Below are 15,033 nucleotides of genomic sequence, written 5' to 3' on the forward strand. Positions count from 1 at the left end.
AAGTGAGGAGGGCCAGGGAGTCGGGTCCTGGTGGATTTGGGACACTGTAAGATAGGAAAGCACTTCACCAGACCAAGGGTGAAGGCCCTCCTCCTAAAATAGTTTTCTGAACGTGTGTCTGTGAGGCTTACTGTGCGGGGCAGGGAGGAAAAGGGGAGATGAGGGAGGAGACCTGGGAAGTGACAGTAATATTACAATAAATAAGAATCTTTGTGAAAATCAGTCTCAAATGTTCAGGCATTGACTTCTCTGTGTGTATGTAAATTTTTATATAGATATGATTTAAACTCAGAAGAGGGGCTGTGGGTCCTTAGGACATGAACACTTTTAAATCATAATCTTTTTTTAAGAGGTTGTTGGTCAAACCATGGTCACAGATGGCAAGGATATTGTCATTGTTGTTTTTAGTTTTAAATCATGTTTACTTAGGAATAATTCACATACAATGAAATTCACCATTTTTAGAGTACAGTTCTAAGAGTTTGACAAATTATGCAGTCGTGAAACCACACTACAATCAAGATGCAGACCATTTCCAACCCCCCTAAAAGTTCTCTCATGCCCATTTGTGGACAACTCCACTTACCACCCACAGCCTGGGCCACTGATTTGTCCCGTTTCCCCACGCCCGCCCCCCTATAATTTTATCTTTTGCAAAATGTCAGTAAAGCTTCTTGGACCTTTGAACCAAGGTCACGTGGTAACAGCACTTCTAGCATCCTGTAGCCCTTATCATAATTATAATTATGCTCCATATGCAATTGATTAATACATTGTTCAGTGTCCCTTTCCCCTGCTAGACTGCTCCAGGCGTGTGTGAGGGCAGGGATGCTCTGGCTGGTTCATTACTGCATCCCCTGGGGTACCATGGAGTAAATGCTCAGCAAACGTCGCTTAATGAGTGAATGATGAGTGACTCCCTGACTGTAAGAAAAGTGCTCTGTCACCAGTGACTCAGCAGGAGCCAGGTGGTCTTCAGTGGGAAAGCATGTTGTAAAGCACCCAGAGACCATGTTATTCAGGCATTCCTGAGAGCGTGCATGGAGTTTGGAGTCATATTGTGTCTGAATATTAGCAACCAGAACCACCTAGACCCATGGTCAGCAAACTGGGGCTCGCAAGCCACATGCGGCTCTTTGGCCCCTTGGGTGTGGCTCTTCCTAAGCCTTAGGAGTACCCTAATTAAGTTAATAACAATGTACCTACCTATATAGTTGAAGTTTAAAAAATTTGGCTCTCAAAAGAAATTTCACTCGTACTGTTGATAATTGGCTCTGTTGACTAATGAGTTTTCCGACCACTAGACTATCCCAGATGCATGCCAGGATATCAACTAATTGAAAATAAATGGAAAACACTCTTTAATCAGTTAACTCTATCTTTTGTCATTACTTTGTCTCACTACATAGTGAAAGCTGTTTATTTAGTCATTTTTACATTCCATATTGTTTGTAGCAAGTCTGACATTATAGTGATGCTTAACAGTAAGATCATGAAGTCCTCAAAATCAAGCTTTTTTTCTGCATGCTCGTCAAGTTCGGAAAGGAGGTCTTTGTATTTTGGTTTGGTTTCTTGTCCCTGTAAGAATAAAGGAGAAGCACAAAACTAATTTATTGTGCCACCTGGGTTTTACAGAGAAAAAGCAATAATAAAGATTTTATTAACTATAATAACATGCCAAGTTGTTACCAGTGCTACTAGTCCAGCACTGTGGTATATCTTTGCATGGCTGTCTCACTGATTCCTCACAGAGACTCTATTGAATATATACAACCATTAGCCCCACTTCACAGGTGCAGTATCAGAGACTTGGCGAGATTTAAGTAACTTGCCCCAAGCCAGGCAGCTCCTGGTTTGGAGTCAGATTCAAAGCCTTGGCTACCTGACCCTCTCGTAACTGCTAAGCCATCTCGCCTCTATCAGTGCTGTGTTTTCAGATTTCCAAAACGTAAGCTCTTTGTTATGGGAGCTATACAACATGGGTTCCACAGAACAGTTAGATTATCCAGAAATATGGAATAAAATATGCTAAAAGAAAATATGTGCTTTGGATGATTGTTCAGCATTTAGTTTGATCACAAATCAAATCCAAGTTCACAGCCCTCATAAACGGATTGAAGGAAACATGTGAATAGTACATAAATGGAGAGGCCTTTCAGTTTCCAACCACAGCTTGTGAAATAGCTTCCAAGTGGCATTAAAATCCTTAAGGTCATTTGATTCACTGGTGTACTGAGCTGTGTTTGCATTTAGCTCAACCCCAAATGCTCACACACGTGCCAGCTGTTAAGGAGCCACCACAGCAGGGACTAAGGCAGGCAGGAATGACCATGTTCCCTGCAGGCTCAGACCGTTACTGTTTCTCTGGGCTCATTCTCAAGAGGCCACATCTGCCAGCGAGGGCCGAGGGCGCTCTCCCAGCCCCTCCGAGAGAGCCCAGTGCTGTGTTGAGAGGGTCAGATTCCGGGACAGGGATGGGAGCACTTCGCTAGGGGACAGCACTTGCCTAAAGGGCAGAGGGGCAGCAGGTCTCCTGCACGGCATGTCAGAAGGTGAAGCTGACCGAGGTCCAGCCGCTTGGGCCTGACCCGCCCTGTTTGCTTGGTAAGTTCTTCGCAGAGCCTTTTCATACCTGACTGGCTATAGAATAAGATCCCCCAGGAGGCTTATGGGAAAGCAGATGCTCCCCTGGGGACCCAGGCTCAGCCACAGGGTCCATCCAGTTCAGCAGAGAACTCCTCTCAGGGACGTAGGAGCAGCAGCAGGAGGGCCCTCTGCCCTGGCTCAGGTGTGGGCACTGTCTTAGGGAGTCTCCCGGAGGGGCGGTTGGTCCAAGGCAGCATTCTGACGCTGCCCGGGTGCTTGCCCCGTCAAGTTCAGCCGCACGATTGGTACTGGGGCTGCCTCGGGGTCTGCTGTCCCCCAGCACCCCTGCTTTCCGGCGCTACCTCTGAGCAGAGGGCAGGACTGTGGGAGGCCCGAGAGTTTGCTGCTGGGGATGCTACACCGAGGGGCCCAAGGCTAAGGTGACCTTCCTGGCGGTCACCATTGTCCCGAGGTCCCCATTGTCATCCCCTCAGAAGCTCCCTGAGGACAGACAGGCAGCCAGGTAGGGGTCCCTTTTCGCTCTGGGATTTGTCACCTCTTTTGGCCTCTGAGTCAGGCAACTGTTACAGGATTTTCTCACCCACCTTCCCTTTGAAGACTCCCCAGAACTTTTTGTCAAATTCTGCCTGATATTTCTAGCCAAAAAAATAGCTTTTCTTAAAAAAATTATTTCAAATATAGTAACTGTTTAATATTGGACATTTGAAAAGATATTTTTCAAAAAGAGAATCTATAATAATAAAAGGGTAATATGCTAATTAGACCGATGTCCAGACGACCTTCCAGAGGGAAGCCCGGGTCCTGGGTGCCGGAGGGAAGCCGGTGCCAGCAGCTGGGGGAAGGAAGGCCTACTCTTGCATGGATTTTGTGCATCAGGCCTCTAGTATAAAAGTAAATCTTTACCCCATCACCCCACATAGCTAGCTATTAACATTTCCTTCCAGTTATTTTTCTGTGCATCACCTTAAAGCCTTTCTCTGTCTCTGTTTCTCACACATGCACATATACACACTCATATGCACTCTTTCATAACTTCACTGAAGAATAAGTGACAAATATAATCGTCTATATTTGAAGTGTACAGTGTGATCACTTGACATCCACATAGCTCATGGGCATGAGGACCCAGATCAAGACAATTAACATACTATCGCCTCACATGGTTAAATCCTTTGTGTTGGGGGAGATCGCTTAATATCTGCTCTCAGCAGCTTTCAAGTGCACGGTCCTGTATTATCAGCTACAGTCATCATGCTGTACATTACATCCTCAGAACTTATTCTTCTTCTAACTAAAGGGCTATACCCTTTGACCTTATCACCCCACTCCTTCCCCACAAACCCTGGCAACTACTATTCTATTCTCTGTTTCTACCAAATTGGCCTTTAAAAAAAAATCACTCGTGTGTGGAATCTACTTTAAAAAAAAAAACAATTTCACAAAGCACAGTTGAACAAATCATAGATTCACAGGAAGTTGTATCTTTGACCCAGCTTCCCCCGCAAATGATACATTATATTAGCTCTAGTGTGTCCAACCCACATGTGTTTATATTTTAAGGGGATTATAATTCTTATTTTTTAAATCTCTTACACTTATCTTTTAAACCACTTATAATTCTTACTAATTTTCCCCAGGCTAATAGTTCTCAAAGTATGAATGTACACTGCTGGTAATGCAATTTTAGTTGATGCAAGAATAAATATTAAATAAGAATTAATAAACTACTTATTTTTTACTACCTTTTCCTTTACCCACTGAATTTACACTTACAATAGTGATAAAGTGTCTTTATAAAATGAACTTATTTAAGTACAGTGCTTAACTTGAAAAAAGTTTTAAGTAAATGATGATACAGGCTGTAGGCAATTGTGGGGAAAATACTGAAGATGGTATTCAACTGACTGACTTTGAGAAACATGCTTCTAGGTGACCCTTTATACACTGCCAGTTCTCACTTTCATATTTTGAACACAGATCTCTATTCTGACCTCCCAACTCATATATCTTGTTGCTGAGTGTTGCCTCTGTGTCTTGGACATCTTACAACTGACACCTTCTAACGGAATTCATCGCCTCCTCCCCACCCTCACCCCACATCACATCTGCTGAGTCTTCCGTCTTTCTCTTTTCTGGGAATGGGACCACCATCCATTTTCCCCCCCAAAGTCAGAACTGGGCAATCATAATTTGCTCCTCCTGTCCCTTAACCCTCACAGCCAATCAATAAGCAAATCCTGTTCATTCCACCTTCCAAATGTCTCACATATTCACCACCCTAGTCCAAACCAGCACATCATCTTCCCTGTGGAGTGCTCCCCACTGTCGTTCCATTCTTTTTTGTCCCACCCCCACCCCTGCCCTAATCTGATCTGCAGCTGGTGACATTTTTTCTTCCTAGATTTAGAAACTACGCCCGGCTTCCTTCTGCCCTTAGGCTATGCCTCTGTGAGATTTGGCTTCTCTCCACCTCCCCAGCCTCATTGCACACTGCTTCCTCCTTCTCCTTTCTCACCAGCTACTTACTGGCCCTCAGAGGGCTCTGACATGCTTCACGGCCATTGCATCTGCTGTCCCCTCTGCTTGGAATGCTGCCATCCTCACCCCAGCGCCCTGGACTTGCTAACTCTTGCTCATTCTTTAGTTCTCAGTGATGCCTTACTTCCCCAGGAACCCTTTTTTGACCACACCCCAAGATGGTCCCTCCCTTTTACTCTTTTACTGCATGCTCCACTATTTCACCATCCTTTGAATATTTCTAGTTACGTTTCAGCATATTTCTCTACTCTGTGGATTGTTAGCTTTTCACTGCATTAATCCCAGTGGTCACTTCCTGACATAGAGTACTAGTAGGTGTTCAATACATGTTTGGTGAATGGAGCAACATGATAGGGTCCCTGAGCTGGAGTTGTAGGCTCTTTGGACCAGCCATTGTGGTGTTGCTCCTGTTTTTCAAGCCTATGAATGCTCTTACCTCTGTGAAATTCCTAAATTGGGTTTGTAGCAGATTTTTGGCAGTAGCTTTTTCAAGTTTACAGTCAGTGTCGGAAGAATTTCTGAAAACCAGAGCAGCAGTGGCGATGGCTTTTTCCAGATCGGAGCCCTTCCCCAGAGCTGTGGGAGGAGAAATGCACAATGACATGGCCCAGGTTAGAAATACTCTCTCCCAGACATGGGATCATGTCCTCCATGGGAACTGTGGGGGATGGGGTTAGAGAGTGTATGTCAACCTGATTCTGTTCTTGGGCTATTTGTCTTCTACTGGGAATCGGACCTGGACCTTTAAACATTGGAGAACAAAAGTTCTTTCAGGAGCAATGGAATGGGTAGAATTAGGATGAGATTTACCACCTTCTTGCTATTTGACCTTGGAAAAAACCTTGCCTCTCTAGGCTTGCGTTTTCTGAACTGTGAGATGTGTACGGAGCACCCACTATGTGCTAGGCTCAGTCCCTGGCATTGAGGATACCTCACTGAATAAGACACCATCCTGCTCTTGTGGAGTTAATATTATGTCAGACAAAGCGTCCCTCCTGCCAGTGTGAAAGGAGGATGACGTCAGAACAAGCTTTTTGATGTCAGGACAGAGAGATTTCTGTGACTCGCTGCTTCAAGCACAGTGACCTCCCCGCTGGTTTCTCTGGTTTAAATTCCTTGCCAGGTCAGTGCTGACTCATGTCTTTCCAGCTGGCAGCATGCAGTGAACACCAAGCACAAGGAATAGTGAAGGACATTCTTAAGCTCCCTGCTCTCTTAGTCCCTAATACAGCCCCTATTCTAGAACTTACACTATAGGTATCACATGTTTACCTGGCTTTCTCCCCAACTAGAATGCAAGGTCCATGAGGCCAGGGATCGTACATTTCTTTATCATTATATTCCCAAGACCAGCACAGATGCCAGCTATGTAGTAGTTGTTAATACATGCTGTTGAATAAATAATAATAAAAAAATTCCACAGCTTTCAGCTCATGTTATGTGCAATAATGGTCAATTCAAAGAATGCTGACTAGTCAGAATAATGTGACTTTTGTACCAAGCAGTCCCTGTGTTCCTGGTACTCTCCTAAGGGGCTTAGCAGGCAGAAGTGACACAACCAGTGGTGGCCCCTGTCCTATATATCTTACAATCCAGTGGAGAAATAAATCATAATCAAGTGGATATGTGTGTATACATGCATGTTTGTTTTATATATATTTGATAATTATTTATTTCTTTTTACATATATACAATATGCATATTTGCAACTTGCAATATATGAGGCAAAGAAGGTACAGAGAAAAAATAAAAATTACAGAGTGGGTCTGGGAGGAAAGTTACTTAGGTGGTCTTGGAGGCCGCTATTCGTATATTAATATTTAAACTAAGACCCATAGGATGAGAAGGAGCCTGCCCTGTAAGAGTGTGGGCTCAGGCTGGGTTATGGCTGTGCAGGGCATTCCATGCTCAGGGAACAACATATGCAAAGGCTCAGGAGTCATGCTCTTAGTATATGACCGATCAGAGGCCTCAGGTCTGCTGGAGCAGCTGAGATGAGACAGTGTGGCTGGAGGCTAGGAGCTGGCAGGCGTTTGAGTGGGGAAGGCAGGCAGGGCCAGACCTGCTCATGGGCCATGGAAAAAAACCAAGATTTCCTTTAAAGAGAAGAGAAAAGGCATTGAAAGGTTTTAAGCATCTACTTGTTTTTCAATGAAATGTGAAAGGGAAGAATGAGAGATAAGAGGAATGGATAAAGAAGGAGTATGTGGGCCTTCTCAGTTTTTACTGTATCTCTGAACAGTACCTAAATGGTGCTGTTACAATCTTTGTGTCCATGCACATCTGCCAAGCAATCTAATCAATGAGCTGGTATCTCTCCCTGTCGTATGAGGAAATGTGTGCCCTCCCCACTCACCCAGGCTGTTTCCCCCACCATTTAGCCCGAAGCTGGAACCATTTGGGCTGCCTGGTCTTGCAAATGGATGGCCCTTCTCTTTGCCTCTCACTCACGAGTACCTCACTTATTTACTCCAAACTAAAGCAAGTCGAGGACATGTGTGTGTGTGTGTGTGTGTGTGTGTGTGTGTGTATGCAGCAATCTGGTTTGGACAGAAGGTTGGAGTTGCCATTTATTGTGCATCTATTTATGTACTTTAATAACTTGTAGATTTAATTATCATCACAATCATAGGAATTATTGCACCATTTAATGTGATAGTTCATGATATGTATGTACCATAGTTTAACCATTCAACTTTTAGGGACATTTGGGTGGTTTGGGCTATTAGAAATAAAGCTTGTATGAACGTTTTGTCCAAATTACTGTACAAAACATGATTTTTCTTTGCTTTGGAATAAATGCCTAAGAGTCTAACTGGGTTATATGATAAACCTATTTTTTTAAAGAAACTATATTCTGTTTTCTACAGTGGATGTACCATCTTACAGACCCATCAGCCACATGTAGGAGAGCCAGTTTTCTCCAACTCACCAGCCTTTGCATTGTCACTATTTACTTTAGTCACTCTGATAGGTGTGTGATGACATCTCACTGTGGTTTTAATTTGTATTTCCTAATGGCTAATGATGCTGAACAGCTTTTCATGTGCTTATTTGCAGGAAAGTGAGCCTTCCTTGGTGAAATGTCTGTTCAGGTCTGTTCATGTTATCATCGACTTTAAAATAATTTTTGAGGTTTGAGAATTCTGTGTCAGTAAAGATTCACATCCTTGGTAGGATATGTGATTTGCAAATATAGTCTCCCACTTTTAAACTGCCATTTTCTTCCTAAGGGGTTTTCTGTGGAAGAAATGTTTTAAACTTGGATAAAATCTAACCCTCAGTTTAGCCTCTTGTGAAAGATTTGTCCTGTGCATAATTAAAAGTTTTATAACTTCATGTTCTACATTTTAATCCATGAGCCATCGGAGTTCATTGCTGTTTAAGGTGTGAGGTGCGGGTGAGGTTCATTGTGTTACCTGTGAGGACCAATTGCTCCAGCGCTAGCTGTTGAAAACTCTATCCTTCCATCATAATTGCTTTTGCCTCTTTGTCACAAACCAGTTGAGCATATTTGTGCTGGTCAATTTCTGGGTCTCCTCTTTTGTTCCATTGATCTATGTGTCTATCCTTTGTCACAGTGTTCCGATTCCTGTAAGTCTTAATATTGTAAAGAGTGATTCCTGACACTTTATTCTTTTTCAAAATTACTTTGGCTATTCTAGAGCCTTTCTCTTTCTACATAAAACTTTAGGATAAGCTTGATTATTTTTGAAAAGCCTTAAATTGCATTAAGCCTAGGAAGCAGTTTGGGGAGAATTGATGTCTTTATTGCATTGACTCTTCCAGTCCATGAGCACAGTGTGTCTCTCCAGCATTATACCTCTTAATCCATGAAGAAAGGTGATCCTTCTGAGGACACACTGCTAGGAAGTGGCAGAGCTTGAATTTGAATCCATATTGAAAACATAAGACTCACAAAGACAGGGATTTTTTTTCCTGTGTTGTGTTCTGTGGAATCATCAGCATTTAGAACAATGCCTAGCACATAGTAGGTGCTTTGCAAATGAATGTCTGCAAAAGCTGTGCCCTTAACTTCTTACTCTTTGATTTCCTCCCTGGTTTCTGATCCTCAGTCTCACTGTGGCTTATGGATTGTGCCTTATATTTCCTGCTGCTGCCTGCTTGTCCAGCAGCTGCCCTTCCAGCTGGCCTAGAATCCAGCTTTAGAAACCCCCTCGCTTTTGAATTCTGTTTTTAGCTCTTTCTTCCACATCTCTTCAACTTTGCCACACCTGGAAACCTGCATTTGAAATTGGGAATCTTCTCAATTACCTGCATTTTCCTGCTCATCAAAATACAGGGACACCCGGCCGGTGTGGCTCAGCTGTTGAGTGTCAAACCATGAACCTAGAGGTCGCTGGTTCGATTCCCGGTCAGGGCACAATGCCAGGGCTGGATCCCAGTAGGGGGCGTGCAGAAGGCAGCTGATTGATGATGTTTCTCTCATTATTAATGTTTCTATCTCTCTCTGTCCCTCTCGCTTCCTCCCTCTGAAACCAATAAAAACATATTTAAAAAAATACAGGGAGATGGGCATATGTCTTTAGCTCGTGTCTACCTTTCCTGAGGTGAGTGTATTTGAGTTGGTTGGGTGCTGTATGGTGGTAACTTTGAATTTAAGTGGCTAAAGTGGGGCTGTTTATAAATGGTACTGTCTTTACAAAGCAAATTGCTTAGAGGAACCACCTTAATTCCTTAGGTGGTAAATATTTCTTCTGCAACTTTGACCAGTTGATTTCTTCATTAATGACCAAGAGTCATTAGGGAGGGCTTCACAGAAGCTGCTTTCCTGGTCTGAGACTTCTCAGGAAACGCTAACCTCCTGTCCTCCAGGCCCTGCCCTTCTAGAGAGGGAGGGGTGAATTTCCAAGCTGCGAGCAAGCTTTCGAGCAGTGACAGACATGTCCTCGCTTCCTGTGTGCCATGGGCCTTTCACACAGAATCTTATTCAATGCTGAGTAAGAACCAGGGAGGGAGGCGCTACTTGTATCTCAGTGTTATGTACTGGGGACTGACACATGCAGAATTCAGAATTTTAAGACCACGTTGCTCGGCAATGACAGAGAAATGATCTGAAAGTCTGTCTGACTTCCAAGCCCATAGAGAGCTCTGCTACGTTGGACTGTCCCGTGAGGCATCCTCACGGAGGCTGTGGAGTCGGCATGTCCAACCCTCTGTTGAAGTTCAGGTCTAGATGGGGACTCCATGGGAATAGCCAGCTTCCTCTCCCTTCTCCCCCATTCTTTTAAACAGAACATGCATTCCCTCTGACTATAAAATAGCACATGCTCGTGGTAAACACTGAGCTGGAAAATATTCAAAAGAAAAGTTAAGGAGGGGAGCTAGTCATCCTTCCACACTCTGCTCCTTTGTGAGGCCTTGGTTTCCTGCTTTTATGGTTGGCTCTTCACTTACAAACCCAGCACTTGGTCTCCAATCCCCACCCTGCCTGCTTCAGGATTGCAAGCAGATAAGCGAAAGCACATTGTCAAGGGCTAAGTTATTAAAAAGGCAAAGGATTGATGCTTCTCTTTTGGCAATGTTTACTGGCTCTCTTGCCTCTGGAATGGCTGCTTCATGTCCACCTCTCCTGCTCTTTCCTACCTCGCTATTGACCCTTTCATGATATGAACTGCGTGTAGTTCCTTAAATGCTCTATTCTCCCAACAAGAATTTATTGGGAAGTGGTCATTGCCAGGCCCCATTCTAGCTGTGGAGACAGAGCAGTGAGCAATGTGGAGAGAAGAATACTTGGCTTCCCGGAGCGTGGGTTCTGGTGGACGGTAGTAGTGAATGAATGTGGAGCGCATGCTCTCTGCCAGCCACTCCTCCAGGGGCGCACGAGTCAACACATTCAATTCCTATATCAGCCTGCGAGGTAGGTTTCAGTATCATCTCCACACTGTAGAGGAGAACACTGAGGCACAGAGAGGATAAGTAGCTTGCTCAAGGTCACCCAGCCAGTCTGGCCCCTCACCATGACGCACATTGCCTCTGGATGTTGGGTTTCAGGCTGTGTATTCTGTAGGACTCTTCCAACTCTGACATGTCCCTACTCTGTGCTTCTTACTTCCCTAAACATAAACTTATCACAATCTCACAATAAAACACTGTCTGAGCTGACTTGAACCTCAGAACAATTCTCTACCTCTTTCTCCTGCCCTAGACCATGGAACTAAACATTAAACATTTGATCTAGTAACTTCTAGGCACTTTAGTGTAACTCTCAGTACAGCAAGCTGTCAGAATCACCTCATTTTAGAACTTTTCCTAATATTTGTTATTTTTGGAAATGAAGATCTCCAGGAGAAGAGTACAGGTTAACATGAGTAACATATATATATATACCCCAAACACTAGATATCTCCCATTTTCTTGCTAGATTAATTGTTTCTTCAATATTTAGTACTCCTCAACCTTTTCCACTATCAAATGACAGTATGCTCTAGACAAATATGGCCTCATCCTCCACTCCCACCCTTCAAGAGATCAAGGGCAGAAGCCCAAGTAGCTAGAAAAAATGTGGGTTCATACTGACTTCTATTTCATGATCTACCCATCCTTGTATCAATGAATAACATTTAACATTACTGACAGAATGAAACACATTCTGGGAAAAGAACTCAAGGTGATCTTGTGTTTTCTTAAGGGAATAAATGTGGCTCAAATGTAAAGTCTGGTGCTAGGAATGGTGTGTGTGCACGTGTGTGTGCACACGTGTGTGTGCACGTGTGTATGAGGCAGAGAGGGTGACAGAGTTTTAATCCCCTCCTCAACCTCACAAAGGGAGGAAGTATTAGGAATGTCATGAATATATATCATAGACATGATGTTGTCAGAAATTATCAAAAATACTGGAAATTATGTAAATTATAAAACAGAAATCATAGGTCTGGTGTTGGGATAGTGTAAAAATATTTTCATCAAGATGACTTATCTAAATTGAAAAAGTCTCCTTTGGCGACATTGGCCGGTCATTTCGGAGGACAAACAACTGCAATGCAGTAAAATCCAGCTGTGCCTCTTTCTCTGAATGTTTTAAGTCACACATTTTGGAATAAGATAATGATCCAAGTATATGAGTTTTTTTTTAAATTATATTGTTATTTCTATGGCAATTGTGTTAGATCTAAAGATATTTTACCTATAAAAATGGAATTCTGAGGGCAAATATTTATACTTTGGGAGTTGGCCACACTGTTTTCACTCAATCGGAGGTAGGTGTGGGTTGACCGCATCCTGAGTTCCACCGAACATTCATGAATTAGATGTTGAAGGTATTGCTCCCGATTTACTGAAGATGCCAGCAGTGGAGAGACAAGGAGACCCCGGGTGGGAATCACACTGACTAGGGGTCAGGATCCATCATGGCTTGGCCTTCAGTGGGCTAAGTTTGGATAAGCTAATTCCCACGCCAGGATCTCAGTTCCAAACCTTTAAAAAGAACATCATGGTTTGATGATAGACCCACAAGGTCCCTTACATCTTGGACATTCTCTGATGTCCTGTTATTTTTAACTCTTGGTAGACTGTCAGAGTAGAGAAAAAACACAAACATCTCAGTCGCCCCACACCTTACCTTTTATTGAAGCCAGTTGTTTGGATATTGAAATGCTGCCAACAAAATGAAAGAAACATAATGATTCTGAGAGTTTGGGTATTGAAATAAACATCTACAGTAGAGCAATACAATGGCTTAAAGATGAGCTATGTTTCATAAATATTCACTGAGCATTCTGGTGGAGCCGTCATCTGTCTTTTAAAATTCTTTCTTCCCTTGATGCATTTAGGTAAAGAAGTGCTTGACAATGGCTGGCCCACATACCCTAGTCTTTGGTGTATTTTTGTGACCATGTGACTAAATTTCCCGCATTGGAAAAGGAGTAGACGAGAAATGATCACCTTCCATGTAAGCTCTTCCACGCTCTTTCCCATTCCCAGAGGATTCACATAGGAATGATCAGGGGTACTTTGGAATCCACATGTTAAAGACACTTGCCACACAGCCTGTGTCCCTGTATGGTTGTAGGGAATGAAACTGCCATTGACCAGAAAGCCCCACTCTGGACTGTCACATAAACAAGAAAAAATAACTTCTGTAAAACGCTGAGGATTTAAAGTTTATTTGTTCTGACAGCTTAGCCTACCTCCCTAAAATCTAGGTATTGTGCTGGGGAGTGGGGATGCACCAGTGAATGGCTGAGACAGGCTCCTGCACTCTTGGGGCTTAGAGTCTAGTGCAGAAGATAGATGTTAAACGGGCAGCTCAATAAATAGTAACCACAGAGCATACACGGAGGGCAGGGAAGGGCTAACCCAGTCTACAGGTCAGAGTAATGGCATTTCCTCTGAGTCCAATGAATCAGTAGGTGAAGAAGGAAGACGGGTGTTCCAAGCAAGGGAAACAGTGTGTGCTGAGTCCCTGATGTGGGAGAAAGCATGGCATGATTGAAAAGCTGAAGGAAGCAGAGTGTCTGGAACCTGGAGAAGGAAGGAAATAGTGGTGGAAGGTGAGTCCAGGGCCAGGGCCAGAGCATGCTGAGCCTTATCACGGACTCAGGTTGGTATCCTAAGGGCACTAAGAAGGAGGGGCATGCCATGATCGGATTCCCATTTGGGGAAGTTATTTCACCTGACACATGAGAAGGAGATTAGAACAAGGCCAGACGGGAGGTAGGAAGATGGATCTTGCTCCCTTAAGAAGACCATATCAATGTTTGCTTGATATTTCAGCCTCCAATGGATGGAGTGGTTTTGAGAAAGCCAATAAGAAAAATAGAACTTGGTTATATCTTTAACATATATCCTTTGTCATATCGTATCCTTAAAGGGAATGTTTAAGGAAAGTTCCAGATCTGGTTTTGGCATTAACTTGTCAATAGATTATCACCCTTGGGAACCTCATTTTTCTTACTTGCAAAACTCTATGATATCCTGGACCTTGGTTTATTTTCTGTTACCGTGGTCTCCTCCACTAGTTTCTGAGGCTCTTGAAAGCAAAGCTAGTCAGGTTATCCTGTATCTCCCACACGGGGCTAACTATTCAAAAAACAGTTTTTGAATTAAAGTAGGAAATACCTGTTATTTACTAGTCATAATTTTACATATTTGAATGATATGAGACAATTTCCTCTGTCATGGATAATATAAAAGAATATGTCATATAGTTAACAGCACTACCAATTTTGATTTACAAATGTTTCTCAAGAGAAATCAAAGATATTTGAGTTAATATCTTTATCTTTCCAATGCAGTATACATTTTTTCTCTTTATTTTTCCAATTCAGTATAAAGCTGGATTGGGGTGAGTAACAGGCACAAACCTGCAATATCTTGGCTATGAAGTTGTTCACAAGGACTTTTTGGAAATACACCTGCAAGCTTAAATGAAACTCAGTAAAGGAGAGCCAAGTGCCACTGACCTTTTGGGCATTTTCTTAGGTGCTAAAGTGGATGCTGGGGCTGCAGAAGAATCGGGCTCCCCTTCCAAGTGCAGAGCTCCGTCCTGGGTACTGTGCATACAGCCGCACATACTCGGGCCTCCTGTTTGTGTGTTGGCCCTTCCTAAGCAACAGTCACTTGCCCACTGTTACTATTGTCATTTCCTCCATAACAACTATACAGACTGCTTATTAAACTGCTTATGCCAGTGGTTCTCAACCTTCTGGCCCTTTAAATACAGTTCCTCATGTTGTGACCCAACCATAACATTATTTTCGTTGCTACTTCATAACTGTAATGTTGCTACTGTTATGAATCATAATGTAAATATCTGATATGCAGGATGGTCTTAGGCGACCCCAGTGAAAGGGTCGTTCGACTGCCAAAGGGGTCACGACCCACAGGTTGAGAACCCCTGGCTTATGCATTCAACACATATTTGAG

General features: G+C 43.2%; 1 protein-coding gene across 1 annotated transcript; it reads right to left on the minus strand.

Annotated features, from left to right (window-relative positions):
• Positions 1-1,275: 1,275 nt before the first annotated feature.
• SNTN (sentan, cilia apical structure protein) lies at positions 1,276-14,680 on the minus strand. The gene is made up of 4 exons (XM_036331535.1): positions 14,571-14,680; positions 12,728-12,762; positions 5,582-5,721; positions 1,276-1,578 (listed from the first exon to the last, which is right to left on the minus strand). The coding sequence occupies exons 1-4, from the start codon at positions 14,678-14,680 to the stop codon at positions 1,420-1,422; spliced, it is 444 nt and encodes a 147-aa protein (XP_036187428.1). The 3' UTR covers positions 1,276-1,419.
• Positions 14,681-15,033: the final 353 nt, after the last annotated feature.

The sequence above is a fragment of the Myotis myotis genome, unplaced genomic scaffold (assembly GCF_014108235.1).
Source record: "Myotis myotis isolate mMyoMyo1 unplaced genomic scaffold, mMyoMyo1.p scaffold_m19_p_13, whole genome shotgun sequence".
Lineage (NCBI taxonomy): Eukaryota > Metazoa > Chordata > Mammalia > Chiroptera > Vespertilionidae > Myotis > Myotis myotis.